The sequence below is a fragment of the Mustelus asterias genome, chromosome 23 (genome assembly GCF_964213995.1).
Source record: "Mustelus asterias chromosome 23, sMusAst1.hap1.1, whole genome shotgun sequence".
NCBI classification, from domain to species: domain Eukaryota; kingdom Metazoa; phylum Chordata; class Chondrichthyes; order Carcharhiniformes; family Triakidae; genus Mustelus; species Mustelus asterias.
This window is the reverse complement of record NC_135823.1, coordinates 11,932,115-11,958,382: the sequence shown is the minus strand read 5'-3', so window position 1 is coordinate 11,958,382 and position 26,268 is coordinate 11,932,115. Positions and strand designations below refer to the sequence as shown.

The window sequence follows — 26,268 nt, the reverse complement described above, 5'->3', positions numbered from 1 at the left end:
CTGTTCTTTTGTAACTTAAAACCCTTCAGCATTTAGTGCATATTTTAGCTTTTAACTGATGAAATGCATCATCTCATATTTTTGCCACATTGAATTTTATCTGTTGTCTCCCATTAAATTTTGACAATTTTCCAGTTTGGATCATTTTTAAACACAAAATTTGTAGGCGGGATTGAAGCGGGGCTTTCTCCTGTAAAGTTGCGGTGATAATGAGTATGAATCCCCCAGCCCCGGATAGAGGGGAACTGACCATCCATCTCTAATTCCCAAACAGAAAATGCTGCCAGTAATCAGCAAGTCAGCCTGAGTCTGTGGCCCCTCCCACCATTTGAAACCGTCACAATGCCCGGCTGATTGACGGCAGTCCGGGGGAGGGGGAGGGACTGGTCTTCCAACCAATCCGAGTGAATGAGGGGCGGGGCTGGTAGTGGAGCATGCGCAGTGTGAGTAATGGCGATGGGAAGACGATATGTATCCAATCGGTAAGTGGGAGGAACGACAGCAGGGAGGAGACCGTGGTTCCGATGGGTGGGTGGAGAGGATTCCTAAACATTAGATGAAAGCAAATTACTGCGGATGCCGGCTTTTGGCTCCCTATATATGTTATGTAAACCGCAAAATAATTTTTCGGTCCCCCATTTGAACTTAGCGGAGACGCGGAATTTTTCTGGTTGTAGACCTGATTTCACGGCCACCATGTTTCCCGCGGGCAATGTGCAGTTGGGCGCATGTGCGGCCGCCATCTTTGTCGGGGCAATGCACAGTATTACGCATGTGCGGTGGACATGTTGGGGCAATGTTCTTCAATCTTTTCAATGACAAAATGGGAACAACTTGTCAATCAAACTGCTTCACACTCGGAGTTACAATGCCTTACTGATGAGACAGAACAACGATATATGTGCAAGTCACTCAATAATTTGTACTTATACTGTGCCTTTAACACAATTAGAATTTCAAAGTCATTTCACACAAATGTGAGAAACTAATATTTGACACTGAGCCACATAAGGAGATATTAGGGCAGATGACCAAAAGCTTGGTCAAAGAGGGAGGTTTTAAGGAGAATCTTAAAGCAAGAAAGTGAGGTGGAGAGGTTTAAGGAGGAAATTCCACAGCTTATATCCTCGGCAAATGAAAGAGCAGTCACCAATAGTGGAGAGATTAAAATCAGGAGTGTTCAAGACCTTGGAATTAGATGTGTCGAGCTCAGAGGGGTAGGTGGCTGGAGGAGATTACAGATGTTGGGATGGTCATCATCAAGGAGGAAACAAAGATGAGAATTTAAAAATGTTGGTGCTTCTGAAACAGAAGTATTTGTACATCAGTGAGTAAGCGTGATGGGTGAACAAGTCTTACAAAATCATAGAATCCTACAGTGCAGAAGACCATTTGACCCATCGAGTCTGCACCGACCATGATCCCACACAAGCCCTATCCCTATAACCCCATGCCTTTACGCTAACTAGTCCCCCTGACACTAAGGGGCAATTTAGCATGGCAAATCCACCTTAACTGCATGTCTTTTGGACTGTGGAAGGAAACCGGAGCACCCAGAGGAAACCCACGAAGACACGGGGAGAACGTTCAAACTCCACTCAGACAGTGACCCAAGTTGGGAATTGAACCCAGGTCCCTGGCACTGTGAGGCAGCAGTGCTAACTACTGTGCCACCATGTCACCCTAAATTGGTGCGAGTAAGCACATGGGCAGCAGACTTTTGCATGACTTCAGTATTACAGAGAGGTGTGTTAGGACAAAGATGTGTGGGTTAGGTGAATTGGCGATGCTAAATTGCCCCTTAGTGTCAGGGGGAATAACCAGGATAAATGCGTGGAGTTATGGGGATAGGGCCTGGATGGGATTGTGGTCAGTGCAGACTCGATGGGCTGAATGACCTCCTTCTGCAATGTAGAATTCTATGATTCTATTCTATGATAGTTAAGTCTAGAGGTAACAAAGGAATGGATGAGAGTTTCAGCAGCAGATTAATTGAGACTGGGGTGGAAGTGGGCGATGTTACTGTAGTGGATATAGTTTTTTTTTATTCATTCGTGGGACATGAGTGTTGCTGGCTGGTCAGCATTTATTGCCCATCCCAGTTGCCCAAGGGCAGTTGAGAGTCAACCACAGTGTCTACCTTCAGTCTTCCCAATATCCAATGGGGGGGAAACTTATTTTTCTCCAGTACTTGATTTTAGACAAGTGTGTGACTTGCAGGAGAACCTGGAGGTGATTGTGTTCACATTCACTTGATACCCTGGTCCTTCTTGGTGATGAAGGTTGAGGGTTTTGGCAATTCTGTGAAACATTGAGAATATATGGCCCCTGTCATATGGCCCCTGTCTCTCCAACCCCTTTCCATCATTGTATCTCTCTATCTTTTACTCTCTCTGTCCTGTGAGACAGTACAGGTCACCATCCCTGAACAACATCAGTGAACCTGTTGGATTTCTTTACAACAATCCAGCAGCTTTCATGGTTCTTTTTCCTAGTGCGGGTCATACAAATGACCAGATTCATTCAGCTCAATCTCACAACCTGCCTTTGTGTTGTGTGTTCTCTCTCACTCCCCTTTTTTTCTGTTTTAAATAAATTTCACAGGGTATCAGTAGTGGAGGATTTGCAGTCGGGAAACTGAAACCAAACATCACATCAGGATCTGACAGTTGCCCAATTTACTGTAACCTGAATACCATCAAATTCTGAACATGGATGGAGACACCGTTCCCAGAGGGGAGAAACCATGGCAATGTGGGGACTGTGGGAAGGGATTCGGAACCCCATCTGAACTGGAAATTCATCGGCGCAGTCACACTGGAGAGAAGCCGTTCACCTGCTCTGTATGTGGGAAAGGGTTTGCTCGTTCATCCAACCTGCTGATGCATCAGCGAGTTCACACTGGGGAGAGACCAATCAGCTGCCCTGAATGTGGGAAGGGATTTATTCATTCATCTAACCTGCTCAGACACCAGCGTAGTCACACTGGGGAGAGGCCATTTATATGCTCTGAGTGTGGGAAGGGGTTCAATCATTCATCTCACTTGCTGAGGCACCAGCGAGTTCACACTGGAGAGATGCCGTTCTTCTGCTCTGAGTGTGGGCAGGCATTTACTCGATTATCAGGGCTGCTACAACACCAGCGCGTTCACACTGGAGAGATGCCGTTCATCTGCTCTGTGTGTGGGCAAAGATTCACACGATCGTCAGGGCTGCTACAACATCAGCAATTTCACACTGATGAGAGACCATTCATCTGCTCTGAGTGTGGGAAGGGATTTACTCGGTCATCCAACCTGCTGAAACACCGGCAAGTTCACAGTGGGGAGAGGCCATTCATCTGCACCATTTGCGGGAAGGGATTCATTCAGTCATCCCACCTGCTGAGACATCAACTGGTTCACACTAATGAGAGACCTTATAATTGCACAGACTGTGGGAAGTGTTTTAAAAGTTCTGGGGAATTAATATTGCATCAATGTGTTCACAGTGATGAGAGACCATTCGGGTGCTCTCACTGTGGGACTGGGTTCAGCCAATCATCTAATCTCACTGTGCATGAGTAAATTCACACTGGGGAGAGACTGTTCACCTGCTCAAAGTGTGAGAATGCACTGCTGACGCACCAGCCAGTTCACAAGTAACTACAATGATTGTATATTGCTCTTAATTGCATCCTGCATTGAACTGTGTTCATTGTGGTCTGTCACTGTCGATGTTCATAAACTCCAGCCCCAATATAGAATACGCTATTCTGGAGAAAGACAAATAAATCATGTTTGTGTTAAACATATTGTGCTGAATATACTTCATATCCTTAGAGAAGTTAGTTCCTTTTGAAGGTTCTCCCTCTCCCCTGTCTCCTCCATCCTCACCTCCAACAACAAGTTGGAGGTGAGGAACTTCGTTGTCACTAACATTGAGACAATCTGATCAGCTGTCTCTGCTGCTTCCCTGCTTTCCACAAGCCCACCGGAAAAAACTCTCTAATGCTCTCCTGTCTTTGGCCAGAACTCGCATCTATTTCCAGTTACTCTGCTGTCTTCCCTTGGGTGAGTTTCCTTTGGTTTCCCCAGAGTAGATGATAAATTGAAGCCTCTTCTGCACACAACACAGACCCCAGAGTGAGACCAGATAAGTTCTGGGAAGGCTGAGAGTGTAAGAGTTTTGAGGAACGAAATGTTGTGAAAGGGGTGAGAGTGGGAGGGGAAGAATTGTGACAGCCAGAATGGGGGAGGTGGGGTAATTCCTCATTAGCTTATTCAATGGAGTCAGTGACGAGGTCTCAAATCTAATTTTCTCGACTCCCAAATCATCAATACGTTTATTTATTAGTCGCAAGTAAGGCAACCAAGGTTATTGCAAAAATAAGTTTTTAAAAATGCATGTTTTGGAGTCTCTAACCCAATGGCAGGACTGTCCCAGCTGAGACTCTGCTTGAAATCCATTGCTGTCTTGAAGCTCACCATCCCAACTCCTCAGCCCTGAAACTCATTGGGAATTACAACCTTCTCTTTGAGAACAGCTGGTGTAAAATGAGGCCAGGATTTTTGGGTTAAGTCTCCCATTTGGAAATGCTCTCCCTCTAAACTTGTATTAACATAATTTACAAAAATCATCACTGTCAGTATAGAACAGGACTTCAGGATTGATCATTCAAATTTCTGTGGAATGTTATTTTTTCTCTTGTTCCTCCAAAGTTGTAACTGTACAATTCTCACACTGTCCCTCCTACCTGGGTAAAATCCAAATCCAGCATGCCATTCTCATAGAATCATAGAAACCCTACAGTGCAGAAGGAGGCCATTCAGCCCATCGAGTCTGCACCGACCACAATCCCACCCAGGCCCTACCCCCACATATTTTACCCGCTAATCCCTCTAACCTACACATCCCAGGACTCTAAGGGGCAATTTTTTAACCTGGCCAATCAACCTATCCCGCACATCTTTGGACTGTGGGAGGAAACCGGAGCACCCGGAGGAAACCCACGCAGACACGAGGAGAATGTGCAAACTCCACACAGACAGTGACCTGAGCCGGGAATTGAACCCGGGACCCTAGAGCTGTGAAGCAGCAGTGCTAACCACTGTGCTACCGTGCCGCCCATTCTTTTCATCTATTCCCAGTTTTCTCCCTCTACACTGGCTGGGTTGAGTTCACCAGCTCCTGTGACTCTCATTCTGGTTCTGAGGCTGACTTCAGCTAGTGTCTGCTGGAACACAGGAGGGGGATCAGTTTCTGACCTCATGCAGGGCAGTGCTCTCCTCGTAGTTTCTGAATCTGATATTAACAAAAGAAAGACTCAGCGGTGAAACTGCCAGAGGAATGGAGCACTGGAATATAGCAGTAAAGTGCTTGGAATCCAGTAGCTATTACCAGAAGAGTTTGAGATCTGTGTCTAAACTAAAAATGTAGACTTAAACTCACACTGTAAACAGATTGTCAACCAGCTGCGGTCGGAAAGGGACTCACTCTTTAAGCTAGATGTGTTCTTTACGGCTGGTGGAGGCACAATGGGATGAAGGATGTCTTACTGTGCTGGGAGGCTGTTTGACTCTATCATCCCATTTTCTCAAATGCAATACACACACACTGGGACAAAGGGTTCCTCATATGTTCATCAACTTCAAAGGATTTGATCCACAATCAAAGCATTGGTATAGGAAAAACGCAGTTTAAATCTCCCAAAAATGAAGAATATCTCTAGTTTACTGCATCTGCTGAAACTCCACTGAGTGCAGATCTAAGCGTATGGGGAATATATTTAATGATGTGGAGATGCCAGCGTTGGACTGGGGTAAACACAGTAAGAAGTCTCACAACACCACGTTAAAGTCCAACAGATTTATTTGGTTGCAAAAGCCACTAGCTTTCGGAGCGCTGCTCCTTCTGTCCCGGCTGGAGACAATACACATCTCTTTAACCTGTGCTTAACCCTCTCTCCACTCATATTGTCTGTAACTTAAGATTTGATTACCTGTAAAGACTCGCATTCCAACCATTATTTTGTAAATTGAGTTTGTGTCTTTATATGCCCTGTTTGTGAACAGAACTCCCACTTACCTGACGAAGGAGCAGCGCTCTGAAAGCTAGTGGCTTTTGCTACCAAATAAACCTGTTGGACTTTAACCTGGTGTTGTGAGACTTCCTACTGAACATATTTAATCCAACTATAGTGGTTTGTTCTGCTCTGCATTATGTCCAGGAGAGAATAATATTGGAGGCAGGAGCAATTTAACATCGAAGATAGGAGCAGGAGAAGGCCATTCGGCCCTTCGAGCCTGCTCCACCATTCATCAGGATCATGGCTGATCGTACAACTCAATAGCCTAATACTCCTTACTCCCCATAACCTTTGATCCCGTTTGCCCCAAGTGCTATATTTAGCCGCCTATTTGGTTGCTGTATTAATTTATTAAATAATTTTATACATTGTTTCTATGGCATCCATTGTATTATTATTTACAGGACATAGGTTTCAAAACTATAATATTGCCTTCCATACAGGAGCCGTCACCCAGCATTCAGCGCGGGTGAGAATGTGCCCTATCCTCACAACAGCACCGCCTGAACATGCGCATTGTGGTCTTGGCCATGAGCATGCGCAGTATTGCTCCGTGACTGAAGCTGCTCAGAGCGGGTGAGTGAAAGACAAGTGGAGAAAACCAACAGAGTTAGTGGGTGGGCGAGGAGGAATGGAGCCAACGGAATGGGCACGGAGGCTTCAGAAAGACGCAGTGCAGGCCGCGCACCCCAAAGAATTAGGTCTCGGTCTTATATGTGCAGAAAACGGGCGGGACATTTCTCCCTTCTGATTTCTCCTTCGCTAGACCCGGGGTAATGGCCGCCATCTTTATAGGGGCAATGAGCAGCTGGGCGCCTGCGCGTTCATCTTGTTCCAGGCAGCAAGAGAAGAGAAAGTTTTGAATATCTGTCCTGGACTCTCACTGATGGGTTTTGGAAACTCCTTTTACAGGGGATTAGAAGGGGAGCATTTACACACAAAACTCAAACCAACGGAAGTGTTTGTTTCTTAATTTCTATTTTGGACTGAAAAAAATGGATTTTTTTTTACAGGATATTAGAAGAGCAGAATTTGAAGGTGGGGAAAAAAGTCAAACATCCGTGTGACTGGAAATAGGGAAGAGAAATGTGGAGGGATTATGAAAGAGGAATGAAAATTTTAAATTGAAATTGGCCTTTAGCTGGGTCTTTAACTGTATAGATCAGTGAGGATGTGGAGATGCCGGCGTTGGACTGGGGTGAACACAGTAAGAAGTCTCACAACACCAGGTTAAAGTCCAACAGGTTTATTTGGTAGCAAATACCATAAGCTTTCGGAGCGCTGCTCCTTCGTCAGATGGAGTGTAGATCAGTGAGGACAGGGTGATAGGTGAGTGAAATGGAACTCAGTGTTCAGCTAAAGATTTAAATGAACTCACGTTTATCATGGGTTGAATGTGGAGATTGGCCAGTCAAGCCTGGAGGAAATGATGGAATGAATGAACGTTTCAGAAACATGAGATAGGGCCACATTGAGTGATGTGAATGAGATAGAAACCCCTCTTAGAGATGACACACAGTGGCACAGTGTTTAGCACTGCTGCATCACAGTGCCAGCGACCCGGGTTCAATTCCTCATTTGGATCACTGTCTGTGCAGACTCTGTACGTTCTCCCTGTGTCTGCATAGGTTTCCTCCGGGTGCTCTGGTTTCCTCCCACAGTCCGAAAGATATGCTGGTTAGGTGCATTGGCCATGCTAAATTCTCCCTAGTGTACCTGAACAGGTGCTGGAGTGTGGCGACTAGGGGATTTTCACAATAACTTCATTGCCGTGTTAATGCAAGCCGACTTGTGACATCAGTAAATGAACTTTAAATAGATACGTAGTCAGAAACTCAGCTGGAAGTTGAATTTGACTGATTTGATGACAATGACAGCATGATAAAAATCAGAAATGCGAAACTAGCTGAAATTTGAGTAACAAATATCTGGAGTCTTGTAAGGCTGGAGATTACAGAGATAGGGAGGGGCCATGGAGGCTCTTGCGAATAATTTTGCTGCTTCTCAGAAGAAAACCTTTATATGTCAGTGAGCACAGAGGTGATGGGTGAACAGGACCCAGTGAGAGTTAGCACATGGGCAGTAGAGTTTTGCATGACCTCAAAATTACAGGAAGGTTGAATGTGGGAGGCAGATCAGGAGTGCATTAGGTTAGTTAAGTCCACAGGTAAGAAGGGGAGGATCTAGACACACAAAACATAAATATTTATCTCTTCTTAATTTGTATTCCAAGACTGACAGTGATGATTTTCTTACAGGCTATTTGAAGATCAGGATTTGAAGGTAAAATACTCAAACAAAGCATCAGAGCAAATCCTGACAGAATCACCCGATTCATTGGAACCTGAATGCAAGTCTGTGAAAAGTGGTGGCACAGTGGTTAGCACTGCTGCCTCACAGCACCAAGGATTCGGGTATGATTCTGTCCTTGGGTGACTGTGTAGGTTTCCTCCAGAAATAGGGGGGGATCAATGTCATGGAGGGATTTGAAATTGAATTGATTTTTAAGCAGGAGCCTGTGTAGGTCAGTGAGGACAGGCTGATGGGTGAGTGAATGGAATACAGTGCAGGGGATCAGAATTTAAATAAACTCAAGTTTATCACTGGTTGAATGTGGCCAGTCAATCAAGTCTAGAGGTAATAAAGGAATGGATCAGAGTTTAATAAATCTGAGATCAGACCAAGTTAAACAATGTGACTGAGATGGAAAGCTGTTCTTAGAGACGGCACGGATATGTACTCAAAATCTCAGCTGGTGGTGAAATATTTCACCCCTGAACAATCTAGTTCAGTCTTAGAGAGCTGTCAGGGAGAGGGGTGGAATCAGTGGCGAGGGAGTGGAATATGTAGCAGGGACTGAAAATAATGGCTTCAGTCTTCCTAATATGTAAATAGAGAAATTTCTGTTCGTCCAATACTGGGTGTCAGACAAATCAGGATGGTGTGTGACTTGCAGAGGAACTTTCCGGTGATGGTGTTTGCATATACCTGCTACCCATGTCTTTCGAGGTGATGGAACTTGACAGTTTGGGAAATTCTTTCCAAGTTCTGGATGAGTTTTGGCTAAATACAATGCATCACCTTCCATAAGACCAGAAGACATAGGAGCAGAATTAGGCCATTCGGCCCATCACGTCCGTTCTGCCATTCAATCATAGCTGATATTTTTCTCATCGCCATTCTCCTACCTTTTCCCCATAACCCCTTTCCCCTTATTAATCAAGAACCTATCTATCTCTGTCTTAAAGACACTCAATGACCTGGCCTCCACAGCTTTCTGCAGCAAAGCATTCCACAGATTCACCACTCTCTGGCTGAAGAAATTCCTCCTCTCATCTGTTTTAAAGGATCGTCCCTTTAGTCTGAGGTTGTGCCCTCTGGTTCTAGTTTTTCCTACTAGTGGAAACATCCTCTCCACGTCCACTCTATCCAGGCCTCGCTGTATCCTGTAAGTTTCAATAAGATCCCCCCTGATCCTTCTAAACTCCGAGTACAAACTCAGAGTCCTCAACCGTTCCTCATATGACAAGCTCTTCATTCCAGGGATCATTCTTGTGAACCGCCTCTGGACCCTTTCCAAGGCCAGCACATCCTTCCTTAGATATGGGGCCCAAAACTGCTCACAATACTCTAAATGGGGTCTGACCAGAGCCTTATGCATCCTCAGAAGTACATTCCTGCTCTTGTATTCTAGCCCTCTCGACATAAATGCTAATATTGCATTTGCCTTTCTAACTGCCAACTGAACCTGCACGTTAACCTTAAGAGAATCTTGAACAATGACTCCCAAGTCCCTTTGTGCTCTGACTTCCTGAGCATTTCCCCATTTAGAAAATAGTCTATGCCGCCATTCCTCCTTCCAAAGTGCATAACTCACACTTTTCCACATTCCACATTATTCCATCTGCGACATCTTTGCCCACTCTCCTAACCTGTCCAAGTCCTTCATCAGCCCTCTGCTTCCTCAATACTACCTGTCCCTCTACATATCTTTGTATCATTTGCAAATTTAGCAACAAAAGCAAATTTAGTTCCTTCCTTCAAATCGTTAATGTATATTGTGAAAAGTTGTGGTCCCAGCACTGACCCCTGAGGCACCTCTAGTCCCCGGTTACCATCCTGAAAAAGACCCCTTTATCCCCACTCTCTGCCTTCTGCCACTCAGCCAATCCTCTATCCATACCAGGATCTTATTCTTAACACCATGGGATCTTAACTTTTTGAAGTCTCCTATGCGGTACCTTATCAAAGGCCTTCTGGAAATCTAAATAAATCATGTCCACTGGTTCTGCTTTATCTAACTTCCTTGTTATTTCCCCAAAGAACTCTAATAGATTTGTCAGACATGACCCACCCCTTGACAAAGCTGTGCTGACTCAATGCTATTTTATCATGCACTTCCAAGTACTCCACAATCTCATCTTTAATAATGGACTGAAAATCTTGCCAATGACCAAAGTCAGGCTAACCAGCCTACAATTTCCCATCTGCTGCCTCTCTCCCTTCTTAAACAGCGGTGTTACATTAGCTACTTTCCAGTTCTCTGGGATCCTCCATCCTCCATTGATTCCTGAAAGATCACCAGCAATGCCTCCACAATTTCCTCAGCTATCTCTTTTAGAACCCTGGGGTGTAATCCATCCAGTCCTGGTGATTTATCCACTTTCAGACCTTTCAGTTTCCCCAGAACCTTCTTAGTGATGGCCACTACATTCACATATGTCCCCTGATTCTCCTGGAGCTCTGGCATCCCACTGGCATCTTCCACCATGAAGACTGATGCAAAGTAATTATTCAGTTCCTCTGCCATTTCTTTGTTTCCTATTATTACTTCTCCAGCCTCATTTTCCAGTGGGCCAATGTCTATTTTTGCCTCTCTCTTACATTTTATATATTTAAAAAACTCTTCCTATCTTCTTTTATATTACTAGCTAGCTTACATTCCTATTTCATCTTCTCCCCCCTTATTACTTTTTTAGTTGTCCTCTGCTCGCTTTTAAAGGCTTCCCAATCCTCTGGCTTCCCACTAATCCTCGCTACTTTGTATGCTTTCTCTTTTGCTTTTATGCTGTCCTTGACTTCCCTCGTCAGCCATGGATGCCTCGTCCGCCCCTTAGCATGTTTCTCCTCCTTGGGATGAATTTCTGTGCCTCCCGAATAACCCCCAAAAACTCCTGCCATTGCTGTTCCACTGTCTTTGTTACTAGGCTCCCTTTCCAATCAACTCTGGCCAGTTCCTCCCTCATGTCTTTGTAGTTATTTAATTCTAATAATGTTACATCTGATTCCAGCTTCTCCCTCTCAAACTGCAGGGTAAATTCTATCATATTGTGGTCACTGCTCCCTAAGGGTTCCTTCACCTTAAGTTCTCTAATCAAGTCTGCCTCATTACACATCAACAAATCCAGAATTGTTCCTTATAGGCTCTGTCACAAGCTGCTCCAAAATACCATCTCCGAGACATTCCACAAATTCCTTTTCTTGGGATCCACTACCTGCCTTCATCCATTCTGCTGTCAACTCTTTCAGTCCCCCATTTCTTACAGGCAACAGAGTCTTGTATAGGCTTAGACTGAATGGCAGGTTCGCTTCCCTGAAGGACATTATTGAACCAGTCTGGCTTTACAACAATCCAGCATCTTTCATGGTCACTCTTTCTGAGTGCCGGTCCCATAAATTACCAGGTACATTCAGCTCAATTTCACAACCTGTTTTTGTGGGTTCTGTCTCACTCCCTTTTTTCTGTTTTAAATCAATTTCACCGGGTATTAGAAGGGGAGGATTTGCAGTTGGGAAACTGAAACCAAACATCATATCAGGATCTGACAGTTGCCCAACTTATTGTAATGTGAATATCATTGGGTTGTGAACATAGAAGGAAAAAGCACCATTCACAGTGGGGAGAAACACTACGCGTGTTTTGTGTCCGGACAAGGCTTCAGCCAAACGTCTGGCCTGTCGAGGCACAAATTCAGTCACACTGGGGAGAAGCTGTGTAAATATGTGGACTGCAGGAAAGGGATTCCTTACTCCAATTCAGCTGGAAACACATCGGGGTGCTCACACTGGGGAGAGGCCGTTCACCTGCCCTGAGTGTGAGAAGGGATTCATTAATTCCCCCAACCTGCTCACACACCAACAAATTCACACTGGGGAGAGGCCGTTCACTTGTGCAGTGCGTGGGAAGGGATTCATTAATTCATCCAACCTTCTGACGCACCAGAGAATTCACACAGGGGAGCGACCATTCACCTGCTCTGTGTGTGGGGTGGGATTCATTCAGTCAGTCATCCAGCCTGATGATACATCAGCGAGTTCACACTGGGGACCAACCATTCACCTGCTCTGTGTGTGGAAGGGGATTCACTGATTCATCCAACCTGCTGGCACACCAGTGAGTTCACACTGATGAGAAGCTGTTCAGGTGCTCTCTCTGTGGGACTGGGTTCAGGTGTTTCTCTGAATTCTCCATTCACTGGCACACTCACAGTGGGGAGGGGCTGTTCACCTGTACAGAGTGTGGGAAAGGATTCACTGATACATCTAGCCTACTGAGACACCAGCGAATTCACACCAGCGAGACACTGTTTACCTGCTCCGAATGTGGGATTCATTCAATTATCCAGCCTGCTGAGGCACCAACGCACTCACACAGGGGAGAGGCCATTCACCTGCACAGATTGTGGGAAAGATTCACCCATTTAAACAACCTTGTGAGACACCAACACATTCACACTGGGGAGAAGTTGTTCATCTGGTCCGAGTGTAGGAAGGGATTCCTTCAGTCATCCCACCGTCAGACACACCAATGGATTCACATGAATGAGAAACCTTTTAAATGCTCAGACTGTGGGAAATGCTATAAAAGTTCAGGGGAGCTGATCTCCCATCAATGTGTTCACACTAATGAGAGATCCTTCAGGTGCTCTCACTTCGGGACTGGGTTCAGGGGATCATCTCAACTCACTTCACACCAGCGAATTCACACGGGAGAGAGACTGTTCACCTGTTTCAAGTATGGGAAAGGATTCATTCAGTCTTCCCACTTACAGACACACAAGCATGCACACGGGAAAGGCAGTTCACCTGCACCACCTGTGGGAAGAGATTCACTCAGTCATCCCACCTGCAGACACACCAGCGAGTCCACACTGGGGAGAGACCATTCATCTGCTCTGAGTGTGGGAAGGGATTCACTCAGTCTGCTAACATGCTGAAACAATTCACACCATCACTAATAACACTAATATCTCCATAATGTTGCCTGTCTCCCCCTAACCCTCCCCCTAACCCCCCCCCCCCCCCCCCAGCTCATCTGCTGCTCAAACCCTCATCTATGCCCCCGTTAACTTTAGACTCGACGATTCCAATATATTCCTGGCCAGCCTCTCTCATTCACCCTACACCCACTCAGAAACGTGAGATCATCCAAAACTCTGCTATCCATGTGCTTTTTCACACCAAGTCCCATTCACTCATCACCCCTGTGCTCTCTAACATTTATCAGCTCCTTGTCAAACAATGCCTCAGTTTTAAAATTCACATACTTGTTTTCAAATCCCAGCACGATTTCATTCCTCCCTTTCTCTGTAATCTCCAGTCACACAATCCTCTGAGATAGCTGCAGTCCTCTGTCTGGTCACTTGAATATCCATGATTTTAATTACTCCATGATTGGTGGCTCTGCCTAGGTGTGAGGATTTGAAATTCTGTCCCTAAACATCTCCACCTCTCTCTCCTGATTAAAGATCTTAAAGTCTGCCTCTCCAATCAAGGTTTTGTCTATTTACCCAAATACCACCCCATGAGACTAGGTGTTATTTATGAAACTTCTGTATGTCCAGTTCTAGGTGCCACACTATAGCAATGATGTAAACACATTGGAGAGAGTGCAGAAGAGATTTGCGAGAATGGTTCCATGAAAGGATCAGGAGCAAGGTAGCACACATGTAAGGTGCCTTACAAATGAAGTAAATGTGATGTGAGAAAAATCTTCTACACCACAGCTGGTTTGGGCTCTGGAATGCACTGACTAGAAGTGTGGTGGAGGCATGTTCAATTGAGGTGTTCAAGAGGGCTGTGGATGATTATTTGAATAGAAACAATATGCAGGGGTACGTGGAAAATACAGTGGAATGACACCAAGTTATAATGCCTCTTTGGAGAGGTGGTGCAGACAAGATGGGCTAAGTGGCCTCCTTTGCTGTAACAATTCTGTGAAATCCCTTGGGATGTTTTATTACATGAAATATGTTCCATAAATACAAGTTGTTATCGTTCCATGATAGCCAGTGTCTGCACAGTAAGAATCCACAAGCATCAGTCAGAACAACTGATTAATCCTGTTTTTGGTAGTTAGTTAGTTAGTTAGGCACATGGAGCACACCAGGATGATAGGGAGTGGGATAGCTTGATCTTGGTTTCAGATAAAGCTCGGCACAACATCGTGGGCCGAAGGGCCTGTTCTGTGCTGTACTGTTCTATGTTCTAGTTAAAGCAGGAATGTTGGTTGCCCAGCACTGGAGAACTCCCCTATTATGGACAGTATGCGGAGTTATTGAGCTCTCCTGAGCTGTGCGTGGAGCTGATTGAGCTGTCAGGCCTGCAGTGTACCTTGAAGCACCGCTGTCCTGTGATCTTTTCTCTTCATTCGCTGACTCCCAGCTGAAGTTGTTTCTGCAGTAAAATAGTTTAACTTTGAACAACAATGCCAATTTAATCTTTGCAGCGAAATCTGCAGCTTTAAATCAGGGGTATGTGGAAATGACAGGGGAATGACACTAAGTTATAATGTCTGTTTGGTATCTTAAAGCACATCAAAGTAGGTAAATTGCTCAGACCTAATGACGTGTATCCTAGGACGTTGTGGGAGACCTTGGGAGTCCTCAGCAATGATTCCATATCACTCGAACTTGCCTGGTATTCGGGAGAACATGTATGGGGAAACCAACTTCTAATTATCAATTTACACCCTCCCTCAACTCATGAATCAATGCTCCTCCTCTTTGAACAGCAATTGGAAGAAGCATAGAAATTAGACTGGATGGGGTAGTTCAGTGTTCATTATATAAAAGGGCTCAATAGCAGTGCTACTGGCTGAATCCTGAAGGACATGACTGCTGGACTGTGTGTGCGGCAGGTGTTGAGACTGGTTTTTGGACATTAAAAAATTAGGGGGCTCATCAGGGATTATAACACATTGTGCCAATATAGTTTCCTCAGAGGGAAGGAGGGTAACAAATAGAGAGAACGAGGACTAAATTAGTTTTATATTTAAACAGCTTGAGCAACTTGCCCTGTGACAGTCAAACGTTTCTATACATACACTCCCAGGTCACTAAATGAGCATTAGAACTGCATACCGACATCCTATGATTCATGAACAAAGACACCCAGATCCCTCTGCCCAGACACATTTTGAATCTGATTTCCATTTAGACAATTTACCTTTTTATTTTATGCCCAAAATGGACAACCTCACACTTAGCCACGTTAAATTCTGTCTGCCAAATTTTGGCCCATTCTCCTAGCCTATCCATATCTGTCTGTAAAATCTTCATCTCCATTTCACTGCCTGTTTTCCCATCTATTTTAGTATCATCCACAAATCTAAACAGTTTGCACTCCCTGCTCCAATCTCCATTCATTAGATACCAGCTCCATCCCTCTGTTCTCTGGGAACACTGACATGAAGACAGACTGCTCACAATCTCAGTGTCATATTTGATCTTGGGATGAGTTCTTGACCTTGTATCTGTGCCATCATTAAGATCCCTCGTTTTTATTCTGTAATATCATCGGATCTCACCCCTGTCTCGGTGCATCTGCTGCTGAAACCCTCATTCCTGCAATTGTTACATCCGGACTCGACTATTCCAACACGCTCCTCGCTCTGCTCCAGCATTGTCCCCGCTTTAAACCTGACACCATCCTAATGTCTGCTGTTTGTATCTTCACTCCAGTGAAGCACATTCCCTTATCTTCCCCCCTCTTCCTGATCTGGCTTGACTCCCGGTGAAGGAGCAACTTGATTTTAAATTTCTGATTCTTTTTTTAAATCCAAGTTCCTCTCCATCTCTGTCCAGCCACACAGCACTCTGAGATACCTGCAGGAATCTAATTCTAGCCACTTGTAAACCATAAGACATAGGAGCAGAATTAGGCCACTCGGCCCATTGAATCTGCTCCGCCATTCAATCATGGTTGATATTTTTCTCATCCCCATTCTCCTGCTTTTTCCCCATAACCCCTGACTCCCTTATTAATCAAGAACCTATCTATCTCTGTCTTAAAGTCACCTCAATGACCTGGCCTCCACAGCCTTCTGTGGAAATGAGTTCCACAGATTCACCACTCTGGCTGAAGAAATTCTTCCTCATTTCTGTTTTAAAGGAGCATCCCTTTAGCCTGAAGTTGTGCCCTCTGGTTCTAGTTTTTCCTACTCGTGGAAACCCTCTCCGTGTCCACTCTATCCAGGCCTCGCAGTATCCTGTAAGATTCAATAAGATCCCCCCTCATCCTTCTAAACACCAATGAATACAGACCCAAAGTCCTCAACCGTTCCTCATACGACAAGCTCTTCATTCCAGGGATCATTCTTGTGAACATCCTCTGGTCCCTTTCCAAGGCCAGCACATCCTTCCTTAGATACGGGGCTCATAACTGCTCACAATACTCCAAATGGAGTCTAACCAGGGCCTTATACAGCCTCAGAAGTACATCCCTGCTCCTGTATTCTAGCCCTCTGGACATAAATGCTAACATTGCATTTGCCTTCCTAACTGCTGACTGAACCTGCACGTTAACCTTAAGAGAATCTTGAACAAGGACTCCCAAGTCTCTTCGAGTTTCTGATTTTGTAAGCATTTCCCCATTTAGAAATACTTTATGCCTCCATTCCTCCTTCCAAAGTGCATAACCTCACACTTTATTTGATTTGATTTATTGTCATGTGTATTAACACACAGTGAAAAGTATTATTTCTTGCGTGCTATACAGACAAAACATACCGTTTATAGAGAAGGAAACGAGAGAGTGCAGAATGTAGTGTTACAGTCATAGCAAGGATGTAGAGAAAGTTCAACTTAATGCAAGGTAAGTCCATTTAAAAGTCTGACAGCAGCAGGGAAGAAGTTGTTCTTGAGTCGGTTGGTACGTGACCTCAGACTTTGTATGTTTTTCCCGAAGGAAGAGGTGGCAGAAAGAATGTCTGGGGTGGTGGGGTCCTTAATTATGCTGGCTGCTTTGCCGAGGCAGCGGGAAGTGTAGACAGAGTCAATGGATGGGAGGCTGGTTTGCGTGATGGATTGGGCTACATTCACGACCTTTTGTAGTTCCTTGCAGTCTTGGGCAGAGCAGGAGCCATTATCAAGCTGTGATACCAGAAAGAATGCTTTCTATGGTGCACCTGTAAAAGTTGGTGAGAGTCATAGCTGACATGTCAAATTTCCTTAGTCTTCTGAGAAAGTAGAGGCGTTGGTGGGCTTTCTTAACTATAGTGTCGGCATGGGGGGAACCAGGACAGGTTGTTGGAGATCTGGACACCTAAGAACTTGAAGCTCTCGACCCTTTCTACTTCGTCCCCGTTGATGTAGACAGGGGCATGTTCTCCTTTACACTTCCTGAAGTCGATGACAATCTCCTTCATTTTGTTGACATTGAGGGAGAGATTATTGTTGCCGCACCAGTTCATCAGATTCTCTCTCATTCCTGTACTCTGTCTCATCATTGTTTGAGACCCGACCCACTGCAATGGTGTCATCAGCAAGCTTGAAAATCGAGTTGAATATTCCATGGCATAATACCTCCACCAGGAGTAGCCGGACCTTCAGTTTCTTTGACCGCCCTCCACCCACCCCCCCCCCCCCCCCCCCCCCACCACTTCTGACAACTTGTTCCCATTGTGATTGAAAAGACTGAAGAACATTGCCCCGAATAAACATGGCAGATGTGCATGCACTCTCCTGCAGAGCATGCGCAGTACTGAGAGCGGTTGAGTAAAGGAGCCGGTGAGCAGCGAGAGGAATAGAGCCAGCAGAGTGGCCAGGGAGACTTCATAAACATCCCGTTGAGATTTGTAACTCCAGATGATCAAATTACCGATCCAGCTTCAGCAGCAAATGGGGAATGAGCTTCGGAGCCGCGTCTCCGGCCACGAGGAAACAGACTCAAATTAACGGCCGCCATCTTTGTGAAGATCAATGAGCTCGAGAGTGCATCTGCGGCAGCCATCTTTATAGCGGCAATAACTCCAAGCAGCATGCATGGCCGCCATCTTTGTAAAGGCTGCAAACCCGGATGAATATCCCACAGCGGGACAATAAATCAGAGAGAGTTTGGTGTGAAATCAGTGGGTTGTTATTATAAAAACAGGAGGTCAGGGTTACAGTCAGAAACAACAACTACTATTAACAGCACTCATCCTTGTGAACTTATCAAAAGTCAAAATTATCAAAGTCTGACATCCAGACACATAAGGAGATGTTGGGCAACTGACAAAAAGCTCTCGGCAAAGATTTTTAAGGAGAGTCTGAAATAGTCGCTCAGTTATTACAGAACCTGAATGTCATTGGAAAAAAAAGAGGCTGTCAAAGCTCTTTGACTCATCAGGACAACACAAACGGGATCTGAGAGAAGAGACAGATATGAGGTGAGAAGCTCATTTTCGGATCAGTTGTGACACTGCGATTGTGAGCAGACTGGCTTCATCTCAGAGTATTCCGAGCATGAGGGATGGAGCTGGTATCTGGTGCATGGAGATTGGAGCAGGGAGTGGAAACTGTGTCTTCAGTTTGCTGTTTAAATGCAGTTAATTAGTCATCAGGAAGAGAACCAGGAATCAGAATGGGCTAGGAGAGTGAACCCAGGTTTAATTTAGTTAGAGAGGGAGAGAAAGAAGGAAGGAAACCCTGGGACGTTTGGAGAAACCACCTTCACCATCGCTCATTAAATGTCCGCACAGTAAGTTTTGGACAGAAGGTTAAAGTCTGCTATTCTTTATGGTTGGCCAGGGGGCTTCAGATCAATGTTTTGTCACAAGTAATGACTGAAGTGAACGATGAAACACATTGTTATCTCTAGTTGTACAAGTTTATTAAATAGGTATAGAAGGAATTGTCCAACACTTTGTTTGGATTTCAACACAAGGAGGAAGGCGAGTGTGTGGAGCGAGATCTCCACCTTTGAGGGAACAAAAGAGGAAAAATGTCCCACAGAAACTTGAATTGTCTGTTCAGAATTTTCACCCTGTACTGATCGTGATGTCTTTTGTAAACTCTTTTCACAGAGAATTAGATGGGGAGGATTTTCGGACAGGAAGCTCAAACCAAACATCACGTCAAGGCCTGACAGAGTTTCCCAATTTATCATAAGCTGAATATCATTGAATTTTGAATATGGAAGGAAAAAGCACCATTGACAGTGGGGAGAAATGTATATTTGTTGTGTGTGTGGACAAGGATTCAACCAATCAACTGGGCTGTCAAGACACAAGTGCAGTCACGGGGAGAAACTGTGGAAAGGGATTCAATTATCCATCTGAACTGGAAATTCATTGGCATAGTCACACTGGGGAGAGGCCATTCAGCTGTCCAAGTGTGGGAAGGGATTTACTCAGTTAACCCAGCTGCTGACACACCAGCGAGTTCATTCTGGGGAAAGACTGTTCACCTGCTCTGAGTGTGGGAAAGGATTCACTCAGTCATCCTTGTTGCTGGCACACCAGTGGGTTCACAGTGACAAGAGTGAGTTTAAATGCTCTTGTCTATGAAAAGAGCATTTGCTGATGAAGCATTGACACATTCACAGCAGTTCCAACTTTTCAGCTGCTCCATGTGTGAGAAGCGATTCAGGGCATCCTCCAACCTGTTCAAGTATCAATGCAGTCACACTGGGGAGAGACCGTTCACCTACACTGAGTGTAAGGGATTCTCTAATTCAACCATGCTGCTGAGACACCAGCGAGTTCACACTGGTGAGGCCTTTTAAATGCCCAGACTGAGGGAAGTGCTTTAAAAGTTTCAGTGAACTGATGTCTCATCGAAGTGTTCACAGTGCAGGTGCGCTGAGTGTGGGACTGGCTTCAGGCGATCTGCCCACCTCCCCACACACCAGCGAGTTCACATTGGGAAGGGGCTGTTCACCTGCGCCGAGTGTGGGAAGGGATTCACCCATTTATCCCACCTCATTTCACATCAACACGTAGACCGTTTGTATTCTGACTGCGGAAAGCATTTATAAAGCAGCCACGTTCTACTGAGGCACTAACAAATTCACACCGGGGAGAGGCCTGCTGTGGGAAGAGATTAACTCATCAGTGATTTCACCAACAATTACAGCGGTTGGATTTTGCTTTTGCTGCTGCTGCTAATCACACCAAGGACTGACCTGTGTTCATTCTGACAGTTAGGTTTTATTTCTGATGTCAAATATCACAACTGGATTGAGTGTTTTCCCCACACCGTCACTCAATCATGTGAGAATTGATCGCCATGTCTACAGGTCTCATTTTAAATGTAAATACATCCAGAAACTGTATTGAACTAAAGTTGAACACAGATCACAGTCCAATCCTGCAGCTCTATATTGACAGGAGAAAGTCTGCTCTGCATCTCAAGGATGAGGCTGCATGAGCTCAATGTTTAATCACAAATAGACTTGAGCTATTTGATAGATGTGCTGCTCAAAGCTGTTAACTTGTCAGACATTGAAGGAATTCCTCTGAAAGTAAACTCACCAATTTCTAACCTCAGACTCTGGTCGGTGCTGTAATTAATAATCAGTATCCATTAGTGCTGATTTACAATGAAATACTGAATAGTCTGTGGAATCTGTGTTCCTTGCTTAGTGAAATATCTCTCCCCATCAGTGCTGAACTGCTTAATAACTGATTACATTTATACATGTTGAAAAAGAATCTGTGCCCAGATTTCACTAAGTTGTGATTTGTGACCAATAAATGATGTTTATGACATGAATTGCAGTCTGGTGTCTTGGTGATGTGTGGAGAAAGATTTAATTCACTCACTTAGCAGTTTGCGATGATCCAGACAGAGCTTTGTTAATGGAAGGTTTGTATTTATCTAGCACCTTTCACCACTTCATGTCCCAAAATGTTTTACAGACAATGAAGTTCTTTGGAAGTGAGTCGCTATTGCACTGTTGGAAATGGAGTAGCCAAATTGTACACAGCAAGATCCCACAAATAGAGGTGTGATTCTGAGCCGATAATCTGTTCAATGATGTTTGTTGAGTGATAGATATTAAACAGTAAAACCAGGAAGAACTCCCCTGCTCTTCAGAATATCATGGGAACTTTTACACCCAACTGAGAGGGCAGATGATGCCATAGTTAAAGGCCTGATTTCAAAGGTGGGACCTTGGACAGGGCGGGGCTCCAACACGGCACACCTTTGGCATGGGACACCCTTGCTGCAGGCCTCTCTCGGGTCAGGACTCCCTCAGCGCTGCATCAGAATATCCGCCTGGATTTGATGCGGATGTTTCTGGATGTGGATTTGAACCCACATCCTCCTGACCCAGAGATGAGAATGTAACCACTGAGCCACAACTAACACCTCATCATTATTGCACTTCTCACACCTTCAGTTACTCCATGGACAAGTACATACATACAATCAGTTCCTACAGTGCAGAAGGAGGCCATTCAGCCCATGGAGTCTGCACCGAAAACAATCCCACCCAGGCCCTATCCTTGAAACTCCACATATTTACCCTGCTAATCCCTCTAACATACACAGGAGCAACCTGTTCCCTCCCACAAAGGAAACCCACACAGATACGGGAAGACAGTGACCCATGCCAGGAATCGGGCAGCAGTGCTAAATATTGCTACCTGGATTCGGAATATCCAAAAAGGGTGTCAATTCAACAGTGATTTTCAAACATTTTATTAAGAAGCAACAGATTAGAAATAGTACATTAACTAAATAGGCAAATAGAACATATATTTGAACACCAGTGAGGGTAATGCTGATCTCCTGGGCTGGTGGCGACAATCTCCTCTGAATGGTTAGTCGGTGTGAGGCAGAGTGTGGACATTGGGCTGAAGCTAGTACGGATCACTTCAAAATCTCTTTGCTCTCGAGAGCCTGTTTTAACCTTTGCACATACAGTTGGGTTACGTGTGGGTCATGAGATCCAATCATATCAGAGTTATGTCTTATTTCAGGGTCTGTGCTAGAGACATGTCCTTGACAGAGGTAACAGTGTTTGTCAGCCAGCAAGCTGCTATAGAAGCTTTCTTCATAACAGAGAGAGAGAGAGAGTGAACTATTTTTATAATAGCCCATAAATCTCTGAAGATTTTATAAGGGTACTAGTCAGTGATTTCTGACAATCTGTTACTTGGATTGAACTTGTCTCCGTCCCCAGCCGAGGGGATTTCTGTACCAGGCAGGAGGGGTAACATTCGGAAATGTTCAATTCTCCACCAATTCCAATTCCCCTTCTTTCTGGTGGATAATGGAGGTGTCACTGTGTGTAATGTGCAAGTCAGTAAGAATCGTCAACAAGGATGAATCAGCACTTTCTAATGGGAGATATTAATCAGTGGAACGTCTCGGACATTGAATTGTAGAGTTCTTACCAAAGATCAACTTAGGATTGAAGTTAAAGTTCAGAATCTTGTTGTAAACTAATTTCTGATGAGAATTCCTGAATTATGAGGAAAGATCACAGACAGCGGCTCTTAAAGGGACACTGCAGCCCCGAGAACACAGCTATAGATCCAGAATATTAAACTCCAGCCCAGTTACAGGGATTAATAACATCGGCAGAAACAATCTCCAACTGTCAGCATGAATATGGTTCAGTCCAGCATGTGATTAACAGCAGAATCCAATCCCTACAGTCACTTGTGAACTCGCTGGTGTGTCTGCAGGTGGGATGACTGAGTGAATCCCTTCCCACACTCTGAGCAGGTGAATGGCCTCTCTCCAGTGTGAACTCGCTGGTGTGTCAGCAGGTTGGATGATTGAGTGAATCCCTTCCCACACTGGGAGCAGGTGAACGCTTTCTCTCCAGTGTGAATCCGCTGGTGTGTCAGCAGATTGGATGATTGAGTGAATCCCTTCCCACATTGGGAGCAGGTGAATGGCCTCTCTCCAGTGTGAATTTGCTGGTGTGTCAGTAGGTGAAAAGACCGGGAGAATCCCTTCCCACATACAGAGCAGATGAATGGTCTTTCCCCAGTGTGAATTCGCTGGTGTGTCAGCAGGTTGGATGACTGAGTGAATCCCTTCCCACACTGGGAGCAAGTGAACGGCCTCTCTCCAGTGTGAATTCGCTGGTGAGCAGTGAGGTTGGGTGAAGACCTGAATCCCTTTCCACACAAAGTACAGCTGAATGGCCTCTCCCCAGTGTGAATTCGCTGGTGTTTCAGTAGGTCAGAGGATCCAGTGAATCCTTTCCCACATTCAGGGCAGGAGAAAGGTCTCTCGCCAGTGTGAATCCGCTGGTGTATCAACAGGTAGGATGACTGAGTGAATCCTTTCCCACACTGGGAGCAGATGAAGGGCCTCTCTCCAGTATGAGTTCGCCGATGAGTTTCCAGGTCTGATGGAAAATTGAATCCCTTCCCACAGTCGCCACATTTCCATGGTTTTGCCATGGTGCCACTGTCCTTGTGTCTCTCCAGATTAGGTGATCAGTTGAGTACTTGACAACACACACAACGCGTGTACAGTTTCTCCCCACTGTGAGTGGTGTGATTTTATTTCAGGTTATGTAACTGGTTAAAGCTCTTTCCATATTCAGATAACTGGAACACTCTCACTCAGGAGTGTGTGTGTGTCGGTGCTTTTCCAGTCACACTTATGTTTGAAATATTCTCCTATACAGAACACACACTTCTTCAGATTCAGAAACTCATGATATTCACATCCTGATGAATTGAGTGACACTGTCAGATCTCAATGTGATGTTTGGTTTGAGATTCCCATCTGGAAATCTTCCCCTTCTGCTCTGTAAAGTAAGTTTAGAAATGTCATCACTGTCAGTACAGGATATACATTCAGAACAAATAATTCTAGTTGCTATGGAATGTTTTTTTCCTCGCTTGTTCTCCATAAGCTGTAAATCCGTCCCACGTACGCTCCCTCCTCCCTGTGCTTAAATCCAAACAATGTTTTGGACAATTCTTGCTGTATCTTAACAAACTTGTACAACTAGAGATAACAATATGTTGGATCATTCACTTCAGTCATTACTCATGACAAAACATTAATCTGAAACCCCCTGACTGATCATACATAGTAGCAGACATTAACCTTGTGTCCAAAACTTACTGTGTGGGGTTTTAATGAGTGATGGTGAAGGTGGTTTCTCCAAACCTCTCAAGGTTTCTGGTCTGGTTCATAGAAACCCTACAGTGCAGAAGGAGGCCATTCGGCCCATCGAGTCTGCACCGACCACAATCCCACCCAGGCCCTACCCCCACATATTTACCCGCTAATCCCTCTAACCTACGCATCTCAGGGACAATTTTAACCTGGCCAATCAACCTAACCCGCACATCTTTGGACTGTGGGAGGAAACCGGAGCACCCGGAGGAAACCCACGCAAACACGAGGAGAATGTGCAAACTCCACACAGACAGTGACCCGAGCCGGGAATCGAACCCAGGACCCTGGAGCTGTGAAGCAGCAGTGCTAACCACTGTGCTACCGTATCGTTTCCTTCCTTCTTTCTTTCCCTCTCTAACTAAGTTAAACCTGGGATCAGTCACGTGGCCCCTTCTGGTTCCTGGTTCTCTTACTGATGACGAATTAACTCCAGTGAAACAGTGAGCAGGCTGAAGACACAGTTTTCCACTCCCTGCCCCATCCTCTATTCACTAGAGACCAGCTCTATCCCTCTCCCTGAGAACACTCTGACATGAAGCCAGTCTGCTCACAATTGATCTTTCGATGAGTTTCTGACCTCATATCTGTTCTATCACTAAGATCCCGTTTCCACTCTATAATATCGCCAGACCTCACCTGTCTCTCAGTGCATCTGTTGCTGAAACCCTGATTCCTGCCATTGTTATCTCCAGACTCGACTATTTCAACACACCCTGGCTATACTCCCAAATTCTACTTTCTGTAAACCTGACATCATCCAAAAGTCTGCTGTCTGTATCTTCACTCACAGCGACACCAGTTCCCCTATCGCCCTTCAAGCGTCCTGACATGCCTTGACTTCCGGTCAAGCGCTATTCTCACATTTCCCCCAACAAACATGGGCACTGGACATGGGCACTGGACATGCGCATTGCCCGTCAGAAAGAAGGCGACAGCGCATGTGCACAACGGCACATTGCCCGCAGGGAACATGGCGACCGTGAACTCGGACCAGACGGGAAATAAAAACTGGGTTCCGCTCGGTGCAAACGGGGAACCGGGAACTTCTTTTTCGGGGTTTCTGGTTTACACATGTTTACGAAGCCTCTCCGGCCACCCGCCCGATCCATCGCTCCCTCGGAACTGCCGTTCCACCTACTTACCATTTGGACATAACGTCACTGACTCCCGATCGCCATTACTCACACTGCGCATGCTCTACTCCCAGACCCACCCCCTAATTCACTCCGATTGGTTGAGGGGCCAAGCGCTCCAGCTCGGTAATCTTTACAGGTAATCAAGTCTTAAAGTGAGTGGAGAGCCTGCTGGATGGAGACAATACACATCTCTTTAACCTATGCTTAACCCTCTCTCCACTCACATTGTCTGTACCTTGAAGACTTGATTACCTGTAAAGACTCGCATTCCAACCATTATTTTGTAAATTGAGTTTGTGTCTTCATATGCCCTGTTTGTGAACAGAATTCCCACTTACCTGATGAAGGAGCAGCGCTCCGAAAGCTAGTGGCTTGTGCTACCAAATAAACCTGTTGGACTTTAACCTGGTGTTGTGAGACTTCTTACTGTGTTTACCCCAGTCCAATGTTGGCATCTCCACATCATTATTGATTATTGGCAGCATTTTCTGTTTGGGAATTAGAGCTAGAGATGGATGGTCAGTTCCCTCTGGGACTGGAAGATTCACACTCATTTCCCTAGAGCACTTATTATCACCGTACCTTTTTACAGGAGAAAGTCCCCGCTTCAATCCCCACTGCAAACTCTGTGTTTCAAGTTTACTCAAACTTGAAGAGCTTAGAGATTTAATGGGATAGGAAGAAATTTGTGGTGAAGAAATAT

General features: G+C 45.1%; 2 protein-coding genes and 1 long non-coding RNA gene across 5 annotated transcripts; 2 read left to right on the top strand and 1 right to left on the bottom strand.

Annotated features, from left to right (window-relative positions):
• Positions 1-429: 429 nt before the first annotated feature.
• On the top strand, positions 430-3,789 carry LOC144510507 (uncharacterized). Of its 2 annotated transcripts, none has more exons than XM_078239987.1 (2): positions 430-482; positions 2,605-3,789. In XM_078239987.1, exon 2 carries the CDS (start codon positions 2,712-2,714, stop codon positions 3,564-3,566), a length of 855 nt encoding a protein of 284 aa, XP_078096113.1. In that variant the 5' UTR covers positions 430-482; positions 2,605-2,711; the 3' UTR covers positions 3,567-3,789. The 2 variants fall into 2 exon arrangements, with proteins under 2 accessions (XP_078096113.1, XP_078096114.1); XM_078239988.1 differs by having other exon boundaries at positions 459-528.
• Positions 3,790-6,603: 2,814 nt separating this feature from the next.
• LOC144510524 (uncharacterized) lies at positions 6,604-21,046 on the top strand. The gene is made up of 3 exons (XR_013500641.1): positions 6,604-6,643; positions 8,326-8,350; positions 19,353-21,046. It is a non-coding gene; the product is annotated as an uncharacterized LOC144510524 (long non-coding RNA).
• Positions 21,047-21,960: 914 nt separating this feature from the next.
• LOC144510510 (uncharacterized) lies at positions 21,961-25,623 on the bottom strand. 2 transcript variants are annotated; one of them, XM_078239993.1, is made up of 2 exons: positions 25,572-25,623; positions 21,961-24,049 (listed from the first exon to the last, which is right to left on the bottom strand). In XM_078239993.1, the coding sequence occupies exon 2, from the start codon at positions 23,694-23,696 to the stop codon at positions 22,938-22,940; it is 759 nt and encodes a 252-aa protein (XP_078096119.1). In that variant the 5' UTR covers positions 23,697-24,049; positions 25,572-25,623; the 3' UTR covers positions 21,961-22,937. The 2 variants fall into 2 exon arrangements, with proteins under 2 accessions (XP_078096119.1, XP_078096120.1); XM_078239994.1 differs by lacking the exon at positions 25,572-25,623 and adding an exon at positions 25,218-25,306 and having other exon boundaries at positions 21,967-24,049.
• Between the last annotated feature and the right edge of the window lie 645 nt (positions 25,624-26,268).

Excerpts from the sequence above, each read along its gene's own strand:
- LOC144510507 (XM_078239987.1), top strand. The coding sequence starts at position 2,712 with ATGGATGGAGACACCGTTCCCAGAGGGGAGAAACCATGGCAATGTGGG.
- LOC144510510 (XM_078239993.1), bottom strand. The coding sequence starts at position 23,696 with ATGGCAAAACCATGGAAATGTGGCGACTGTGGGAAGGGATTCAATTTT.